Source organism: Trachemys scripta, chromosome 9 (assembly GCF_013100865.1).
Source record: "Trachemys scripta elegans isolate TJP31775 chromosome 9, CAS_Tse_1.0, whole genome shotgun sequence".
Lineage (NCBI taxonomy): Eukaryota > Metazoa > Chordata > Testudines > Emydidae > Trachemys > Trachemys scripta.
Genome location: NC_048306.1, coordinates 13244796 through 13266106, shown reverse-complemented (window position 1 = coordinate 13266106; position 21311 = coordinate 13244796). Strand labels below are relative to the sequence as shown.

The following is a 21311-nucleotide window of genomic DNA, read 5'->3' as shown; positions in this document are numbered from 1 at the left end:
AACTATAGTCAGTTATGCTTGCCAAATAAAAAATGGTATTTGGATCCGGGTACCTATTTTAACTGTGATTGTGCAGTGGACGTGGAACTCCTACCAGAAGAGATGAAACTCTGTAATGTTTACATGAGAGGCTAATAAAATACAACGGTTTACTAATTTAGGACCTGATCCTGCAAACATCTATTACACAGGAAGTCACAGAGACACTCAGTACATGTTTGCAGAAGGAACCCTTCAGTAATCACAGTGGTTTATTCAGAGTAACACCACAGTATGCTGCTAGCACGCTGCCAACAGAAATGTTTATTAGCTGTGGGACAAGAGAAAGTCTCAGGCATTAGCCTCCATTTAGAAAGTTCTTTTAAAGAAGGGAGAAAATAAACAATTGACTGACCTAATTGTGCAGGTGCCATCTTCCCTCTCTCCCTTCCACTGCCCTAAACCTGCTGAGAGGCTCTGCAGTATCTCTACTGTTCTGGGTAATTGCTAAAGTCAACCTGCAGCTACACATGGCTTTGTGTAGGCCAACAGCTACATCTCAGGCTCCAACTGGGCCGCCAGTGCAGAGTGCAGCACACCAGTGCAGTGTTTGCACAGAGATGTCTTGCTTGGCACTTCGGGGCCTGTCACTGAGGACCTGGCCATGATTCATCCCGAGAGCCACTGTGAGAGAATTCACCTTCTGGCTTTCACTGGGAAAGTGTGGAGAGCATTTCCTGGGGAGAGCGTCTCTCTGACACGCTCCCTGTAGAAGAAACGTAAGCGTATGTTGTCTCAATGTCATTCCCTCTTACAGCCCCAGCCTCTCTTCTCCTCTCCCTCCACTTCTTCCCCTCACTCCCTTTCTATTCTCTCATTCTCCTCTTCCTTTTTTCCTCTCCTTCCTGTCTTTTCCATCCCACGCTGCCTCTACTCCCCATTACGCTCCTCATCTCCTGCCTTCTCTTACCACTTTCCTTTCAGATCTGCTTGTGTCATTTCAAGGTGAGTTAATAGCCTGAGCCAGTAGCTGCTCCAAGCCCGGCTAACGTTCCTCTAATGGAGATTTCAGGCTTGCATTAAGCTGCCTCAATTGCGTACTTGGCCAACCTGCATAGTTTTTCTAAGGGTTTGTCTACACTGCGAGATTGACCAACATAGCGATGGCGAAATAATTATTCTGCTATAGCTATGGTGGTACAACTCCCCTGTGTAGACAATCTATTCTGGAATAAAAGTGACTTTCTTCTGTAGTAATTACTCCACTATAGCTATCCCAGTCAATTTCCCCTTAGTCTGTAGCAGATGGGCTATGTGCCACTCCTTGCGTGTGAACATCCTCCATGTGAATGTGTATATTTATTTGTCCAGCCTCCCATCATCGCTTTGATAATGCAGCCTGCTTAGCAGAACGTTTGTGTACTTGCATCACCAGCCTGGCAGTAGAGGTGATTGTTTTGCTTGCTTCCAGGAGCCAGTTGCATTTGCTTTCTTCTTTTTAAGTCATTTAAAGTAACTGGATCCCAGTGAATACCCTCACTGACAAGTGCTATTCTGTGGCTTGATCAAGACAGGGCAAATTTTAGGTTCTTTGTCCTCATTCACTCTGACAGGCTCAAACACATCCAGTCCCCAACCTGGATTTTCCTGCTCTCTGTGCTGATCCCTGCCTCACATGGGAAGGAGACCTCAGGGGCTGATGCTGATTTGTCTCTTGATCACAGAAGGCTAAAAAACACCCCCTCCGGTGATGTGTCTCTTCTGTCGGGGCCTTAGCATTTTTCTGCTCTCCCCGAGAGGCACCTCAGTGGCTAAGGTGGTTTTGTGGAGCTGTGACAGACACAGCAGAAAGTGTTTCAAATAAAGAAATAAGCCAGCCCTTTCCAGGTAACTTTGGCAGGCAGTAACCTGAGCTCAGGACTTCCTTAAGCTTCCTGCTAAGCCCCTCAGTTCCTCCCTAGCAGCAAACTGAATATTATAGTCAGTAATGAGGTGGATACATGATCCCAGCTCTGTAAAACGACTTTTTCTCTCACAGGGAGGGATTTCTGACTGAAAATAGTGAGGCTGGTTTAAAAATCATGAGATTTTAAAGAAGATAATTTGGGATTGTGTTTGGCTTCTGGTTTTTGAGGACCGGGGTTCACATTTTTAAGCTTCCCTCCATAACGAGGCAGGTTAGAAACTTACATTTTGAGAGTCTTAAGTAGTCACATGACTCCAGGAGCTGGGACTTCAAGACAAACACCCAATACCAAAAGACTTGCAGTAAATTTGCAAGTGTTGGCAATGCCATGCTACCCCTATACTACCTTCTACCAAAGCAGCCCATTCATACAGGCAACAGCAACTTTCCATTCCTGCCAGTAAACGAATGACCGATTTCCTCAACATCAGAGAGTGGAAAAAGCATAGGAAACAACCGTTAGAGCATTTCTCTGTTCTGCAGGGGAAATATGCCAGTTCCCTCCAAGCGGTGTCTTGTGAAGTAGCCCATCAATCCGGCTATAGGGCTGCCTTTTCTTAAGGGTGAAAACAAAACCTTGACAAAATGAACAACTTTTAGTCCTTCACATATATACATGCCTCCCCTCCCCATCCCTCAACACACACTGAACTGGCTTCTGAAGAGACAAGGATAATTTAGAGAGAGAGAAAAATCACAGTATTTCAAGCCTGTGGCAGATATGTGTGTGGAATACAACAGCAACCTTTCCAAAGGGACGTCTCATTCTCCTGGAATGCAGGAAAGTGAAACCAAGTGGAAACGAGGTCAGAGAAGGCTTGGAGGGATTCATATTATAGCAAGGAGCTCTCTCCCCTCCCCATGCTTATTTACCAAGTCAAGTGGATTTTGGCAGGTTCGGGCCGCAATATCCAACCAAGACAGTTCATTAGGAAGGGCAGGCTCGGCATTTGTTCTTAGCCCATTCAACAGAAGGCCAAGCCTTCCTTAGGGCATGTCTTCACTGGGGGGGAGGAGTGTTCTTAATTCAGGTTAGCTAACCTGGTTAAAATAGCAGTAAGAAAGACACAGCAGCTTGGCTTTTAACTTGGGCGAGCAGCACTGATTGAAGCCTGTAGGAGAGCGTGGGGTTGAATTTGAGCTGATCATGGCTGAGTTGCAGTGTCTTTGCTGCGCTTTTAACCTGAGTTTGCTAATGTGAGTTAACCTTGCTTTTCCCCCCAGAGAAGACATACCCTTAAAGATGATCTTTAAAGCAGGGTAGATTGGGGGTCTGCTCTGCCTCTCCCCATTCCTTTGTTGTATTTTTAACATTTTAAATTTGGCTATTTAATAAACAAACCCTTCGCCCTATGCAGATTAGCCAGTCTTGACCACCCTCTTTAGGGCTGCAGGTTTCCATGGAGGACCAGAGAGCTGGAATGTGCTCCTCAGCCCCTCATTGAAAATGGAAGGGGGATGACTCGTTAGCCAGGAGAGCTTTTCTTCTAAAAGTTTGTCAGGTGTTTGAGTGAAATGGGTGGTAGCAAATAGCTCAGTGGTTTGAGCATTGGCCTGCTAAACCCAGCGTTGTGAGTTCAATCCTTGAGGGGGCTACTTAGGGATCTGGGGCAAAATCAGTACTTGGTCCTGCTAGTGAAAGCAGGGGGCTGGACTCGATGACCTTTCAAGGTCCCTTCCAGCTCTAGGAGATAGGATAGGAAAAAAGAAAAAAACACAGCCTGACTGAATATCCTTTCTGCTTCGCTCCACTTTCACTGTCACTAGTGGTGTCCTAATTCCACCCATTCTCCAGTTGTCCATGGAGTCTTCCAGGAGAAACATGGTAGAAGAGCCCTGAGTTTCTCATGGAGAAGACAGGCAGAACAAGGTCTTTTATTTAGACATTGGGAAGACATGCAAAAAAAGGACCCAAACCCATTATTTTTTTCCCTGGCAGATCACTTTCAACAGCGAATTTCCCGGAATTTTTGTGTTTGTCGTCGTTACATAATATAATTTAGAAGTCTCATGCTGAGCTGCTGCAACCGAGTCACTGCTTTCAAGGGGCCAGGGGACCAACCTTGAGGCACCGCAGCTCTTGCTGTGACTGGGATGGTAGCCAGCCAGTTCTCCCACTTTGTGTCTCTGGACAGCTGCATCTGCCACTGTGCAGTTCTTCTCCAGACTGGAGATGGGATTATTTGCCTGATGTTGAAATCAATTGGAATGTGGGGAAGAAAAGCCGCAAGTGAGATTAGCTCCCTCACCCCCCAATAGAGGAAGAAAGAGAGTGGGTGAAAGAACAGCTGCCAGAAGAGGGAGGCAAGAAACTCCTCCGCACAGCAAGTTGGACAGGAGGGCTAGGTAACCTGAGCCCTTCTCTCTCAAGCGGAGGGAGATGTTCAGTCCTAAAGTGCATCAGTATTTGATCATGCAGCTCTGTGAATCAATCTCCTGCTACATGGACAGGTTGTAGTGGTGACATCCAGTGCTACGGTTCTGCCATCCAACCTGGATGGCCACCGGGATGAAGTATCAACCCTGTGGCCTCAGGGCTTCGTCCCCATGTGGGCAGGGTGCAATACACAGTTGGCCAGATCCTGTCTAGAGAGGGACTCGCATTAACTGCACATCTCCCTGTTTTCTTGTTCCTGAAAGTTGGAGCTTTGCAAAACACCGTGGTCTGGCTTCATGGAGATCCAGCTCTGTGGATCCAGACCTCCTGAGTTTAACTGTGATATTTGGGCTCCAAATGCAACCAGAAAATCAAAGCGAAATTCAGAGTTTCGGCTCAAAATCAAGGGAAACCAAGAATTTGGTCTGGGATTCAGAAATCAGCTCTGAGCTTGCTCAAAAGGTTGGCGACTCTCAATGAATCTTTCACTGAGTCTGGCTTGTGGTGTAGCAAAGTCTAAAGCTGGGTGGCCTGGAGTCCTGTCGTTAGTCCTTCACTCAGCTCTACTGAATACCAGGCAGTAAAACAATTAGTTGTTTCTCAACGTGCCTCCAGAGGGACTCGCCATGGTTGTAAGGATCTTTATGTGGAATTGGTGGCAGGATCGGACCTAAGTGAGACCTCTACTGAAGGCAATGGAGTCACATGGGTGTAGAGCAGGTTTGCGAGGAGAATCAGGCACATGGTCCCTTCCCTCATGACTTTACAGCATAAAGGTCCATTCCTGCAAATCCTCCATACCCGGAACTGCCACTGGAGACAAACGGAACTCTGCATGCAGAGAACTTCCAGGGTCAGGCTCTGTTAGACCATATACGGATGGGTCAAAGAGAGACGTGACATGGTCTTGTAATACAGACGGCCTAGGCTAGGCATGTGTCTTCTGGTTTCAGGGTTTTATATATGAAGCATCCTTTCTTGAATATCTAGCCCATTGTAGGGATTCCCATAAAAATTATATAATCTCAGCACATGATGACCTTGATCTAGAAATCAAGAAGAGTGATAAATCTGTCATTTACTGCCAAGCACGTTCAGTCAATAACAAACTCTTTGGAAACAGCCCAAGTATTTTTGTTCATTTAACAACTGGAATACGTGTTACTGTGTGACAGCAAATTTAAAAATAGCAACACATCTGACTAGTTCAGCAAATCAATTGCTACAACACTTAGCGTAGCACTTGTAAGTCTTGATTACCCTTACGTTACAACAGAAAATCCCCAATACACTTCTCCAGCAGAGAATCATGTGCTGTTTTGCTGTATAGTTGTCACATGGGTTGTGCTGCATTCACAAACACTTTCTTTGGTGACAAACTCTTGCCTTTGATGTGCATCCGATTGATTGATTTCAGTGAGAACTGCGTGTGTGCAGCCTAGGGCAGTGTTTGGACCATTCTGGCCGTTCATTGATTGGGACAGATAGGTTTTATAAATCTCCTTATGTAAGTGTGAAGTAGTAAACGTTTTGTAGACGCAGATGATACTTTGCTGTGTTTTCCTTCCACAGCTAGTTGCATCCATTGTCTTCATCAGTTTTGGAGTCATTGCTGCGTTCTGCTGTGCCATAGTTGATGGTGTCTTTGCTGCCAGGCACATAGTAAGTATTTCCAAAGGAATGTGCATGCTGCTAGACCTACACTCTCTGCATTCCACATCGGAGTGGATCAATCCCATGTCTGAACTGAAGGGAAAATACCTTCTAAAAGACAACTCAGCAAAGCTTTTCTGCCTTCTCTGTACTGTGTTTCTCTGGCCAGCGTCTCAGATACAATATTCCTCTTCAGTTACCATCCAATGTGTGATCTTCATTTTCTCTGCAGAGTTCCACAGCCACCTAACTTGAGCAGTAGTTGATTTCGGTGGTGGATGAAGTGATAGGTTTCGCTGGTAAAGCACATCAGTGTGAAAGGCTCTGTATACCTGTTACTGTTCTGGTGTCGCAGCTGGATGGGCAGCAGTGAGATATAGTGGGAAGAGTTTAGTGACCTGGACATTTGTGTAAGGAGACATACCATCGAATAGATGCTGGTGATTTCCCTGTTCCTGCCCCCAAGGAGCTTACAATCTGAGTATAAGACAAGAGACCACAAATGGATACAGACAGACAGATGGGGGAGCATCAGGAAACAGTGTGACAGTATTGGTCTGTACGGTAGGCAGTGGGGTCAACGCACCAGCTGAGATCTTAGATTTATTAGCTATATTGGCGTATATTAGGTTAAGGCCATACACCCTTAGTTGTTCCTGGGCCATATTTTAGAGAGTGAACCCCTAGAATGCCTCAAACCACACAAAGCAGTCCAATCCTCAACAATATAAATGTCGCCTGGCATTTCTCTGCTTGTCTGTCTGGCTCTGATGAGTAGGTTTCTTTTCCATCTCTGACTTCCATGTTTCTGTGCAACATAAAAATATCAAGCTGTTTTTAATTCCGGGCTGATCCTGGCCATGTGGGGTGCTCTGTACCTGATCTCAGCACTGCTGTTTAGGGATCTGCTGGTTTTACCTGCTGCACAATGATGTGAGTCAGTGCAGTGGTGCTTTCGGCCCAGACAAGATGGGTCATCTGGGGTGCGCAGTCGTCGGAAAGTTTTTCCCCTAGCAGCACCCATTGGGTCGGCTGTGGAGTCCCCGGGAGTGGCGCCTTCATGGCACTCAATATACACCCTGCCGACCCGGTGCCTCCACAGTTCCTCCTTGCTGGTTACTCTGACAGAGGGGAAGGAGGGTGAGTATTGGAATGGACATGAGCAGCACATCTCGAAGAACAACACTTACAAGAAGGTGAGTAACTGTTCTTTCTTCTTCGAGTGACTGCTCATATCGATTCCAATTAGGTGACTCCCAAGCCTTACCTAGGCAGTGGGATTGGAGTTATGGAATTGCTGATTGGAGCACCGCTCTTTCAAGCATCATCTCTGGCATACCGGGTGATGGTGTAATGAGAAATGAACGTATGCACCGAGGACCAAGTTGCTGCCCTGCAGATTTCTTGTATCGGGACCTGGGCCAGGAATGCTGATGATGAGGCCTGAGCCCTCGTGGAGTGTGCTGTAAGAGCCGGGGCTGGGTCCTTGGCCAGTTCGTAGCATGTGCGGATGCAGGACGTGATCCAGGAGAATATTCTTTGAGATGAGACCGGGAGTCCTTTCATCTGGTCTGCCACCGCTATGAACAACTGGTTCGACTTCCTGAACGGCTTAGTGCGCTCGATGTAGAAGGCTAGCACCCGCCAAACATCCAGAGAGTGCAGGCTCTGCTCACGGCTACTGGCATGAGGCTTAGGATAAAAAACAGTGTGTGGAAGTGTGACACAACCTTGGGAAGAAAGGCCGTGTGAGGTCTGAGTTGCAGCTTATCCCTGTGGAAAACCGTATAAGGTGGGTCTGAGATAAGGGTCTTTAGCTCAGACACCCTCCTTGCTGATGTATTGGTGATCAGAAAGGCTACCTTCCATGACAGGTAGAGAAGGGAGCAAGTTGCCAGTGGTTCAAATGGGGGCCCCATTAGCCTGGAAAGAACCAGGTTAAGGTCCCACGCGGGGACAGGCTGTCTGATCTGGGGATGTAGCCATTCCAGACCCTTGAGGAACCAACCAACCATAGGGTTGGCGAAGACGGAGTGTCCAGATGCTCCCGGGTGGAAAGCCGATATAGCAGCAAGGTGAACCCTTATCGAGGACGCTGCCAGTCCTTGCTGTTTCAGGTGCAGAAGGTACTCTAGGATGAGAGGTACAGGTGCCTGGAGAGGAGGTGTATGACGCTGATCGCAACAACAAGTACATCTTTTCCACTTTACCAGGTACATGGCTCTAGTGAAGGGCTTCCTGCTACTGAAGAGGACCTCCCTTACCTGTTCTGAGCATAGACGCTCCATGGGGTTCAGCCAGGAAGCTTCCAAGCCGTGAGGTGGAGGGACCGCAGGTCCTGAGTGATCAGGTCGGTGAGGAGAGGCAACGTGACCGGGGTGTCCACTGACAGTTTCAGGAGTGTGGTGTACCAGTATTGTCGAGGCCACGCTGGAGCTATCAGAATTATCTCTGCCCCATCCCTGCAGACCGTGAGTAGGACCTTGTGCATGAGAGGGGAGAGGGGAAAGGTGTAGAGCAGGCGGCCTCCCCAAGGTAACAGGAATGTGTCCATGATTGAGCCAGGGCTGTGTCTCTGGAAGAAGCAGAATATTGGGCACTTTCTGTTGCTCGGGGTGGTGAACAGAACGACCTGGGGAAACCCCCACCTTTGGAAGATGAGGTGTATGACATCCGGCCGGATGGACCACTCGTGATTGTGGAAGGACCTGCTGAGGTGGTCCGCCAGTGCATCCTGAACTCCTGGTAAATAGGATGCTTCCAGGTGAATGGAGTGGGACATGCAGCCAGAGGCTTCCCGACACAGGGGAGAGGACCCAGCTCCACTCTGCTTGTTGATGTGAAACATGGCAGTGGTGTTGTCCATCAGAACCGCTACGCACTGACCTCGTAGTCAGTCCTGAAAGGTCTGGCATGCTAGTCGCACTCCCCTCAGCTCCTTGATATTGATGTGGAGGGCCAGCTCGTCCTCCGACCACAGGCCCTGCGTTTGGAGGTCTCCGAGATGCGCACACCATCCCAGAGCTGACGCGTTGGTTACTTAGGGACAAGGAAGGCTGAGTGCTGTTGAAGGGGACTCCTTTGCATACTGACCGAGGGTCGAGCCACCAATGAAAGGACTCAAGCACCTGACCCGGCACCCTGACCACTGAATTCAAGCTGGTGCGTCCCGGGAGACAGGCTGAAGCGAGCCACGCCTGTAGAGGCCGGAGCCTCAGTCTGGCATGCCGGGTCACATAAGTGCAGGCTGCCATGTGACCAAGAAGACTCAGGCACCCTCTTGCTGTAGTGGTTGGGAATTGCCGGAGGCCTTGAATGACGTCTGTCATGGCCTGGAAACGGGACTCTGGCAAAAGTGCTCTTGCCTGAACTGAGTCCAACACCGCTCCGATGAATTCTGTTCTTTGGGTCGGTGCCAAGGTTGACTTGTTCATGTTGAGGAGGAGACCCAGTCTCTCAACTGTGGATCCGACCAATCAGACTTGAGACTCCACCTGCCCCCTGGCACGGCCCCTGAGCAGCCAGTTGTCGAGAGAGGGGTATACCTGTACCTGCCTCTGATGGAGGAAAGCGGCCACGACCAACATGCACTTGGTGAACACTTGGGGGGCTGTAGAAAGGCCGAATGGAAGGACTGTAAAAGGATAATGTTTGTGGTCGACCACGAACAGTAGGAATCATCTGTGTGCAGGCCGAATGGCTATGTGAAAGTACGCGTCTTTCATGTCGAAGGCAGCGTACCAGTCTCCCAGATCCAGAGAAGGGATAATTGTACTCAGGGAAACCATGCGGAACTTCTACTTTACCATGAACTTGTTGAGTTCTTGCAGATCTAGAATGGGTCTGAGACCCCCCTTGGCTTTGGGGATTAGGAAGTATCGGGAATAGAACCCCTTGCCTCTGAGCTCCTGAGGAACCTCCTCCATCGCCCCTATGGTGAGGAGCGCCCGCACCTCCTGGATAAGGAGTTGCTTGTGAGAAGGGTCCCTGAAGAGGGACAGGGAAGGGGGGTGGGAGGGAGAGTAGGAGCAGAATTGGAGAAAATATCCCACTTCTACCTTACGGAGAACCCAGCGGTCTGCAGTTATTTGGGACCAAGCAGGGTAGAAGTGGGACAGACGATTCAAGAAAGATGGGGAAGATCCGGAATTGTGGCTAGTGCACTATCTTCAGGCGAACCTTCAAAAGGCCTGCTTTGAACCCGACAATGGTTTAGTCGGGCCCTGGCTCTGCCCGGGTGGGGGGTGGGAAGGCTTGTGTCTGCCATTCCTGCCCCTTGTCCCATAAAAGTCCTGCCTCGGCCGAGGAGGATAGAAGCGCTGCTGCTGCTGAGGCTTGAAATGTTGGCGTTGGGTTGCTGGGGTGTGCATGCCCAAGGATTTCCTGGTAGCCCTGGAGTCTGGGGCTTGTTGTCCCTGCCTCTTCTTTTCATTTACTGCAGCCACCACCAGTGAGCAAGGCTACAGGTGTGTGAAGAGGTATTTGTACCCCTTAGATGGGACGACATACTTCCTCTCCACACCCTTCGCGGTGGGAGGGATGGAGGCCTGGGTCTGCCAAATGGTCTTAGCATTGACCTGTATAGTCTTGATGAGGGATAAGAGCCACCCTCGACGGGCCTTCTGGGGCCAGGATGTTGACCATTGGGTCCTCCAACTCTACCACCTCCTCAGCCCGCAGGCGCATTGTTCACACCACCCTATGAAGGAGGTCCTGGTTCTATGGGGGTGGTCCAGAGACGGAGGATGATGAGGAGGCTAATGGGGGAACAGGGTCCTCCTGACCCTCTTGGTCTCCATGGGCCTCCTGTTCCACCTCTCTGTCAGGGCCAATCACACCTGGATCAGGCTCAGGAACTGGGGATGGTTCCAGGGGAGGTAATGTGACCAGTACCTCCTTGGCACCCTAGGGGTGGGGCGACTGGCTGATGCCTCCAGCACCCGCGGTTCAGAGGTCGCTGAACAGGAATCTTTTGCTTGGGCGCCCTGGGCCTGGTGGTACACCCACAGGGTCCAAAATGGCCACTGCTGCCACTGCACAGGCCATGGCCCTGCTCCCACCTCGGGCCTTCCACGCCCTGACTGGTGCCGGCCCCGCTCTGAGTATCTAGACCCCGTCTCCACGTCCGAAGATGGAGACCAGGACCACGATGGCCAGGGCGGTGCCAAGCAGAACTGGACTGGGGAGCGGTGCTGCAATCTGGAGCGGTACCGAGATCGGGGTCTGTGCGGGGGACACTGACCAGTGCCGAGATGACCAGTGTTGGGAACGGGACCTGCTCCACGATGGGGATCGGCATGAGGATTGGTGTCGCGATCAGGAGTGCTGGCACGACCTGGACCGGTGCCGTGAGTCTGACCGGTGCCGCGATTGCGAGCGGTGCTGGGACTCCGAGCGGTGCCGTGATTCCACTGGCAGTGCTGAGGGACGAAGCATCATTGGTTTGCCTCAAGATGTTGCTGCACGTTGTGGTACCAGAGGCTTGGCTCAAAGGACCAGGGATCGTGGTGCCGTCATGGCGATGAGATCCCTTGCGGCCTCAAAGGTGCCCAGGGTGGATGGCAGTTCCACCTCCTCAATGACCTGGCTCGGGGAGTCCAACGGCACCAGACTCGACGGTCCCCCTTGCGGGGCCAAAGTCGATGGTGCTGGCTCCAAAGTCTTTGGCGCTGGGTGCTCCTCTCTGGGACGCGCCCTGTTGGCCGACTTCAAAGGGGTGGGTCTCAGAGTCAGAGATCCACTCCTCCCCTGCTTTTGGTGCCGCTTCTGCATCAGGGAATGGGAGCAGTGCTGGGTCGATCACGCCGGTTTCGGCGCTGGGGAGTGGTGATGCCGCGGCTCTCTCTAAAGTCCTTCTGCGGTGGCGTTTCTACCACCAATCAGCTCGGTGCCGAGTCTTGCCGCACTGATGTAGGTTGCGGTCTAAGTGCCATCTCCATAAGGAGCTGTTTGAGGCTCCTTTTTCGTTCTGGGGCGAAACTCTTTACAAATCCTGCACTTGTCCGCTTGGTGTGCTTCCCCCAGACACTTTAAGCAAGCGTCGTGGGGGTCGCCCTTTGGCATGGGCTTGTTGCAGGACTTGCAGGGTTTGAACCTTTGGGACTTAGGCATACCCCAAGTCACCACGGGGAACGCGGTCGGGGTGAAGGGGAAAACCCCCCACTCCCAACAGCTATCTGCTGTAACAACCAAAACCACTAAAGCTAAACTGAACGAGGCTAGGAATAACTGTGAACTAAACTAAACTGAAAGCTAGGGAAAACTAGGAGAGCTTGCTAAGCAAGTCACCGCTGTTCCAACGACCGTCACTGGCGGTAAGAAGGAACTGTGGAGGCACCGGGTCGGCAGGGTCATATATTGAGCGCCATGAAGGCGCCACTCCAGGGGGCTCCACAGCCAACCCGACGGGAGCTGCTAGGGGAAAACTTTCCGACGACTGTGCACGCGGTGCGCACACACCTCCTTGGAATCGATATGAGCGATCGCTCGAAGAACCTACTGCTGCTGTCGACTCCCTTAGCTCAAGAGGCAGAAGTGCGTGCAGTGGGATTTAAAGGTTCTAACCCTGCCGATGATCCGTGTGGGTGTCAGTATGATGTCACATGATGCACAGGGCTGAGTGCCATCCCGAGTGAGGACACAGTAACTCAGGTATGGTATTCCGGGGTGGCTGCTCACACCTGGGCTAGGCTAACCTGGGGGCCTAGGCCTGTGTGCTGCTCACTTGGGTTAACTCTGCAGTGAAGACATACCCCCCTCCGTGGCCAGATTTTCAAACAGTTTTCCGTGGGAGCTGCTGGGTGCTGAGTGCTTCTGCAAACCTGGCCCCTTCACTCCGGTGTCTGGGTGGGCACGCTGCCCTTTTGAAAATCCAGCCCAGTCTGGCCCTTCCTCCCTGCTCAGATATGTGACAATGTGCTAGATTTGAACCTCGGCTTGGCTTTGAATGATATGCTAAACCCCTTGTTTTCTTCTGCAGGATCTTAGGCCACTGTACGCAGGCCGATGTCAGTATTATTCCAAAAGTACGACTCCACCCGAGGTGAGCACGGATTTGGCGGCATCGCTTTCTAACGGGGCTGGCAGTGGTGTGGAGGTGTTCGCACTGCAGACCAGTCGGAGACAGAGCCCCCCTAGGATGGATTCAATAGTCCCCTGCATGCACAGGAAAGCAGGACTTCGGGAGGGGCTCAGCATTGGGGTCTCGAGGAGGGAGGAGCGTGAGGCTCCAGTGATGGAGCGGGGGAGCACAGCAGAGGAGAAGGGTATGCTGGAACACTAGGGGTGCGGACTAGAGAGGGCATTTGGGAGTGGGGCACGCTGGAAATAGGAGTGCGGACCAGAGCGAACGAGCCTGGAGCCCTGTCTGGGACTGCCAACCTGACAGAGGAGACCAGCAGAGAGGAGGTGAAGGACACACGTGTCCATTTGTGTAGCCTTTTCGGCCCTCAGCAGGTCAACATTTGAGGCAGAGGCAACTGTGCTAGTGTTTCCATGGCGAACACTGACCGGGGGAAAGTGAAGGACAGCTCTGGCCAGCTGTAAGATAAGCAGCTCCCGCTTCCAAACTGAGACACCTTCTGACAGAGAAATGTGTTCCCTGAAAAGGGGGGAACATCTACAATCACATGGAGTGGGTGAAACCCATGTAATAAATCATGTGTATTGGACACCTTTGATTGCCTCCCCTGTGCACTCCTCTGCATCCTCTGGGACTTTCCTTCCAAATAGCTGAGCCGCTTTCAGGAGCTGCCGGATAAAAACAATCAGCCTGCCAGCAAAATCCGTTTTTCTTCCCTGACTTCCCCTCCTCAACTGGAATGTCCCCCCAGCACTTGTCTGGGGTGCAGGATGGGCAGTGGGCAGTCCTGGAGCAGTGACAGGGAGAAGATCGAATCTCGCTGGCCCCAGGGAGGTCACGTCTCCAGAGGAAGCCTGGCAACCGGGATCGGATGGACACACACACCTGTATCTCTTTACTTGCCAGTAACCATCCAGCATTTCCCACCGTGTCGTGGGTGGCCTAGGAATCTTTTTCTCAGTTTGCATTGTCTCCTTGACAAGTCCATGCCCAGAGGTCACTAACTGGGGAGGTGGGGGGGGGGGGAATAGCTCCTTCTGTCAGAGCTGATCTTCACACACAAGTTGCACAACTGTAGTTATATGGAACCCCCCTAGTGTGGATGGACCTATCCCAGTCGGAATGTGCTTATACTAGCAGAACTATTCCTGTACAGAAAGGAGAATAACCTACACTAGTATAAGGCATCTTTATACATGGTCCACACTGGGGGTTGTACCTGTAGAACTATATCAGTTAAGTCACCCCCTCAATCAACATAGTTTTACTGGTACAAAATCTGTGCATAGACCAAGCCTGAGAGAAACAGGACTAAAGGCCATTGCTCATCTCTTCCTTGGTTCCTTGTATCCCCCTTCTCTTTGTGTTCACGCAGGGGGTCTGCAATCCACAGCGCCGGGGACCTTGCACACCTAAAATAAAAACCAACACCTGCTTCTGCTGTGACCTATACAACTGTGGAAAGTGAGTAAACTAAAAATAGCATTCAGCATCCATGCTAAGAGCAAATATGGGCTGCATTGGTTTGCTAGCATTTAAAGAGGTTAGGGACTCCTACGGGATATGGTAGAAGCTATGTATAGTATTGGTTAATTATAGCTATTATAGACATAGATATTGCATTATTACTTCAGGTAGCAATCCTACCATATTATAATGGAAGTTAGAGCATGTAATGCTGCTATAAGACAGTCTAGTCTTTCAGTATGTTCAAAAGGTTAATCACCAATCTGCTCCCCTGTGGTACCTTTTATCTAATGATCTCAAAATGCTACATAAATGTGAATGGGTTGAGCCGGGCACCTTCGCTATGAGGATGGCAAGTATTATCCCCACTTTACCAAATGGGAAAACTGAGGCTTAGAGGTTTAAGGGACATGGTCAACTTGTAAACTATTCAGTTGGGGTTTTTAAGTTTAAAAATCATTTCAGGTATTACACCTGACACCCATATGCCCTGCCACATGTTGTGACTTGACCTGTTTTTTAAAATGTGTGTTCTCTCCCCGGTGCTGTATGAAACAGCAGAAAACACATAACCAGCACAAACTGATTATGAAGTGGGAGAGAGGTGCAGGAAATGTGAAACTGACTCTATTCAGAGTGCTGTCAAATGCACAAAGGCAGCAGTGAAAAGAGAGAACAGTTTTGTCTCTAATCTCTTCCAGCTACTGTAATCTTAGGCACAAATAAAAATAGTCAAGGAATATTTTTCAGACAGAATTGTAATGTGTAAGTTGACTGTGTCCCTATAAAGCCAAAATTTTCAGCAGTGGTCTCTGGCTTTAGGTGTTTCTAGCTTTGGATCCCCCAACTTAAGACAACCTCGGGGGGCTGATTTTCAGAAGTGCTGAGCGCCTGCAGGCCCCATGGATCTAAGATGGAGTTGTGGGTGCTTAGGGCCTCTACAAATCAATCTCCCAAGGTGTCTCAAATTGGGCCCCTAACATTAGAGGGTTTTGCAAACGTTGGCCACACTGAGTTGCCTCAGATGATAAGGGGAGTCTGCTGCAGATCTGGCATAGAACTCAGGACCGGGAGATTGGCGATCTAAGCTTTTATTACAAGATTTTTTTCACCAATTTCAGAGCTGAGTGAATAATGGATTTTTTGGGGGTTTGAGACTGAACCAAAAAAAATCCATTTAGATTAGAACCAAAACAAAGTGTATTTTTTTTTAATTTTTTTTCATCAAATCAAAAACCTCAAAAAGAGTTTGTTTCAAATCAATCAAAAGATTTTGGGTAATTTATTATTGTTGTTTCAATGTGGCTGGTTTGGGTTTGTTTGGTTTTTTAAATTGGCCAAATTTCAGTTTGGAACTGAATGTTTTGAAACGAAACATTTTGACTTTTAAAAAATAAATAAATAAAAATAAACAAAATCTTGGCCACATTTGACCTGAATTCACAAATAATTTCAGAGCACCAAAAAAAAAAAAATTATGAAAAAATTGGTTTGGCAGAAAAATGTACCAATTCCCCCAAATTCCTGCAGGGTTTGGACTTTGCCCCATTATTTGAATTTGTGTGTGACCATAAGACTCAAAGTAGTTTGTGAGTACAGAGACCTTCATGTTCCAGATGCTTACAGTGCCCTAAACAGGATTCATTAGGCTCCACTATAGATTCATCTGGTTTACTTCCTGGCGTGGCAATCAGAGAGGAGTGATTTATGGATTCAGGGCCATTGTGTTGGCATGGCCCTCCCCCTGCCATATCCAAATAATGCAGATTTTTTTTATTTGATATTTTACAGGGAGGGGGAGCTTAATGTGCAAGATGAGATGTCTTAGATGAAATCTAAACGCAGGGTCCCAAGGGCTTACGGTCTTTACGTCCCACGTAATCATTATGTAACGTTGCTGGGTGCTGTGCCGCATTTCAGCAGGGGAATGGGCTGGCTCGTGTGCAGAGGTTATCAGTCTGTAATGCACTGGGGAACGGTTGGATTGAAAGGCTCTATGTGAACATCTGATGACATACATATAGAATATCAGCCTTTTACCAAACTTCACTTAAGTGACTCCAGGGTTCAATTCCCAACTCTGCTACTGTGTAGACTTGGTTAAACTATGTGTCCTCTGTGTCTATAAATTGTCCCTCTATCAAACGGCTGTGGTAATGCTGACCGACCTCTCAGGGAGGGGTGAGAAATTTAAAGTGTGGACAATGCTTTGAGATCAATGGTGCTGTATTAGGACAGAGCATTTGGTTAATTATCTATTATTCTGGCAATAAGCAGCCCAGTGCTAACCGGAGGACATGTGGTAGAAATGTAAGAGGCAACTCCAAGATTGCAGCTTCACCCACCCATAACTCACTGACTTCAATGACATCCAGGGGGGCTTACGGGATATGTTTGCGTCACTGTGTATTCAAGCTGAGTATTCTTCACTGCCATGATCATGTGGGGAGATGTCAAAATTCAGGTAACAACATGATGAGCCTACTCCAGCAGGCCTTACCTGTGGAAACATCTCACTCAGGGCCGGATCCAGGCACCAGCTTCTCAAGCAGGTGCTTGCGGCGGCAGCTCCGGAGAGGGGTGGCATGTCCAGGTATTCGGCGGCAATTCGGCGGACGGTCCCTCACTCCGCCTGGGAGCGAAGGACCTCCCGCCGAATTGCCGCCGCAGATCGTGATCGTGGCTTTTTTTTGGTTTGTTTTTGTTTTTGTTTTGTTTTGGCTGCTTGGGGCGGCCAAAACCCTGGAGCCGGCCCTGATCCCACTGATGTTGGGACCCCTGGTCCATTGCAGGATGCATTCTGTGGTCCAGGTGGGCTTTTGGGAATTTTATTATACTGTTGTTTAATTCTTTTCTAATCCAGCAGAGTGGAAATTTCTGGTGGGTACTATGAATATATTGATGTCAGCAGCTGCCAGGATATCATTCACCTTTACCACTTGCTCTGGTCAGCGACAATTTTGAACATAGTTGGATTGTTTCTAGGGATCATCACAGCTGCAATCCTTGGAGGCTTTAAAGACATGGTAAGATGATGCAGACTTCTAGAGAAATGAAAAGGATATGATCTGACAAGTTTAGACCTTCAAATGGAGGGTGTTCTTTTAAAATAGCTTTAAAAACCTCACTGGCAGTGATGAGTATCAGAGGGGTAGCCGTGTTAGTCTGAATCTGTAAAAAGCAACAGAGGGTCCTGTGGCACCTATAAGACTAACAGAAGTATTGGGAGCATAAGCTTTCGTGGGTAAGAACCTCACTTCTTCAGATGCAAGTCACTGGCAGTGATATTACAGTACATACAGGTGGTGGTTGTTTACATAACCTTTACTATGTTTGAATCCAGATCATGCACATTGTGCTTGTGCTGAGAAGAAGGAACTGCAATAACTATAAGTAGAAAGTGAAACTGACTAAACTGGCGGATCTGACAACACTGTCTCAGCATAGGGAATTGCAAACGATTAACGAATAAGCACATGAAGAAATGTAAGATTAAGTCAGCAGTAACAATCTCCGCTTCCACCATGGAGGAATTCCCTTCTTAAATGAATATTTTGCCTGATGTCCCTTTTAAGAAGAAACATGTTTAGGTGGCTCTTAGGGTTATGAATTGTTTCAGAATTTTTACCATCACCATTATATTAATTTTACAGGATACTTATCGTTCAGTTCATCCAAAGGCTTCCCTTCTATCAAATTTCAGTTGCTGCCCCCAAAGCAAAGTAAAGGTCACCAGAATTTTTAACTAAGGACAAAATTATATTTTACTCTAACCTTGCTCTCAAACAGCTGAACAGCTTTGGATATCCACCTGATTTCTTCACTGTGTAAAACAGCTGAAGCTGGTTTTGGAGGGAAACCAGGTAAGATAATTTGTGCCTTGGAAGAAGATGGAAATACTGGTCTGACAATAAGCGGGACTTCAGCAGGCTTGAATAGGGCATGTGCTGTGGCAGTGGTTTTCAAACTGTGGGTTGCAACCCAGTACTGGGTCGTGGAATGTGAGGCACTGGGTTGCAGTGGCTCTGGTCAGCACCGCCGACCTGGGCCGTTAAAAGTCCCATCGGCAGTGCTGCCCAGCTAAGGCAGGCTAGTCCCTACCTGTTCCGACACCGCGCTGCGCCCTGGAAGCGGTCAGCAGCAGGTCCGGCTCCTAGACAGGGGGCCACGGGGCTCGGTGCGCTGCTCCCGCTCTGAACACCAGCTCCACACTCCCATTGGCCGGTTCCCAGCCAATGGAAGCTGGGGTGTGTGTGGGGAGGGGGGGGGGGATTGTGCCTGCAGCTGAGAGCTGCACGGAGCCACTTGCCGCCTCCGCCTAGGAGCCAGACCTGCTGCTGGCCGCTTGCGGGGCGCAGTGCGGTCCACAGTGCCAGGACAGGCAGGAAGCCTGCCTTAGCACCCCCACTGTGCCGCTGACTGGGAGCCACCCGAGATAAGCCCATGCCCCAACCCCGTGCCCCAATCCCGTCCCAGCCCTGAGCCCCCCCAAACCAACAGCCCCTTCCTGCACCCCAAACCCCTCATCCCCAGCTCCATTGGGTCACAGGCATCAACAATTTTCTTCAACTGGATCGCCAGAAAAAAAGTTTGAAAACCACTGTGCTATGGCATACACAGGGTCTTAAGTCAGTGCTGCCTGGTTACTCTTTGAACAACCACCACCATTTCCATTAAATAGAAGGAGAGTTGAAAAGTCGCAGAAGCAAATTCATGTTTTTTTTGTCCTCTGTGGCTCATTTGGCATAATACTAAGTGAAAGGGATGGGACAGAGTTTGCTCCTCCAGGTGATGTATTCCTCTTGCAGAATTTATAACATGCTCTTTATCCAATGTGCCTGATTTCAGAAGAATAGATTGTTCTACCCTCTCTTCAAAATCCATCAAAATCTTCACAACCAAAATATGAACAAATATTGTCAAAATATGAGGGACATGCCTAGGTCACTGGTAAAGATTTGCCTTCTGGTCATGCATAGCTAAGTAGTATTGTCTCCTAAGCTCAGTCCAAACCATATGGATTATAAAGTATGCAAAGAGAGAAATACAGAATCATCTCTAAATTCTGCTGGAAGGAAGAGTTGTAATGTCCAATGCATTTTAATGCACTGGTGTAAACAAGGGATCAGCCTACTAGACTAACCAGTTTTTAAAACAGTTTCCTTCTCCCCTTTGTGAAGCCCCATTCCGAAAATCCACTTCATTTGAGTACTAGTGTGGGATAGGCTTTGGCCCGTTTGTTCTGTTCGATTCTTAAAGAAACACACTGAATAGCTAAAGAATGAATTGACTTCAGAGCCATCAGACTGAATCGCAAGTTGTTAATTCACCAGAACTTGGCTCTGAAATCAGTCACTGTTCCTTTAAATCACTTCTGCAGTCATGCAGGTGTCAGTTATCTGTGATTGTGGGGCAGGTGCAGGTTAACCTTTGTGTCAGACTGTGTGTGTCTTTGTCTCAACAGACTCCCTCCCTTCCTACACTGAACTGTACAGTTGAAAACGCACATCCCTCAGTGTCCTATTACTCAAGGCCACAGGTGACTTCTTACAACACTTACTACCACAGCACTCCTCATCTGCCACCATACTCAGCGTATGACTTCCAGGTACGGCACAACAGACAGTAGCTTTAAATAGATAAGAATACCCTAGCCTTGGAACCATGAAGGTCTCTCTTCCCCAGAAGGCTACCTACACAGGGTGCTAGAACTTCCCAGCAAACCTAAACCTTGTTCTTGAGCCCCGTATTTAAGTTTCACTAAGGGCATGTCCAGACTGCAATCACAGAGTGGAGTAGACGTACCCAAGCTAGCTTTCATCTGGCTCCACAAGTAATTACCCAGAGTTCCAGAGGGGCTTGTCCAGCCCATGCTCAAGTGCACGCTGCCACAGCTTCACTAGATTAAAGCTAGCTCCAGTATGTCTGTGTGAGCTGCCACCACACCCAGTGATTTCAGTATAGACGTACCTTCAGGCAGTAGAGCCGAGCCTCTGCCTGCAGGGAAATGTAACAAATTGTGCCTCTTTCAACCTTACTGTGACTCAAGGACCTCTTGATGCCCACGGGCAGAGGGCACAGGAGCACCCCGAGGTACAGAGATCCCCTGGGTCTGGTATCTACACTCTAGTCTGCCAAAGAAGGTCTCTAGTGAAGGCCTGCCACGCAAGTAATCATAATCATTGCAAGATGTATGTACGGAAAATATGTGAAGACTTTTGGGTATATATACTAAAAATTATGTTCTTTACATCTGTGAGTTAAGGCGGGTCACCAGAAGTGGTCTATGTACTCCTGTCAGGCAAGGGGGAAGAGTCACTTATCTCAGTGTCATGGCTGGTCATGTTTAAATTGAGTATTGCACAGTTCGCAGTGGGCGACCATTGACTGAGCAACAGGCTAATCATTAGTATGTGGAGGCAGATGAACCTCTAGTGATTCCTTCAGGCTGTATGGAAAAGCCACCAGCAGGCTTGATCATATGAGACAGGATCTCAGCTAAGCTAGTTTAAAACACTGGGAAAAGGACTGGGGGTAAACTATTTTGTAGGAGATAGGGAAATGTCTAGTAAGTGAAGTTTAGGCTCTAGCCTTTGAGTTTGTTCTATGTGGAACCCTTTGTTTCTAATATTCTTATTTGCCATCACTTGAATCTTTGTTCTTTGATGATAAACTTATTCTTGGTTTCACTACCTATCTATCTACTTGCTGTGTGTTAAGAGGAGTGGTGAACCTGAGCTGGCTCTTGCAAGGTGGCGTGAACTGTTCCTTTGGGAGTAGTGAGCCTG

At 48.8% G+C, this 21311-nt stretch overlaps 1 protein-coding gene across 3 annotated transcripts in view; it reads left to right on the top strand.

The window, feature by feature from the left end:
* The window catches only part of TMEM255A (transmembrane protein 255A), a 54017-nt gene that overhangs the window by 27013 nt on the left and 5693 nt on the right, over window positions 1–21311 (top strand). Inside the window, exons 4-8 of one of the 3 annotated variants that reach the window (XM_034781503.1) lie at window positions 5895–5984; window positions 12955–13017; window positions 14432–14520; window positions 17390–17549; window positions 19988–20131. In XM_034781503.1, the coding sequence (XP_034637394.1) occupies window positions 5895–5984; window positions 12955–13017; window positions 14432–14520; window positions 17390–17549; window positions 19988–20131 (546 nt within the window). Of the gene's footprint in view, window positions 1–5894; window positions 5985–12954; window positions 13018–14431; window positions 14521–17386; window positions 17550–19987; window positions 20132–21311 lie in introns of all 3 variants that reach the window. The other 2 variants (XM_034781502.1, XM_034781504.1) reach the window with 2 other exon arrangements.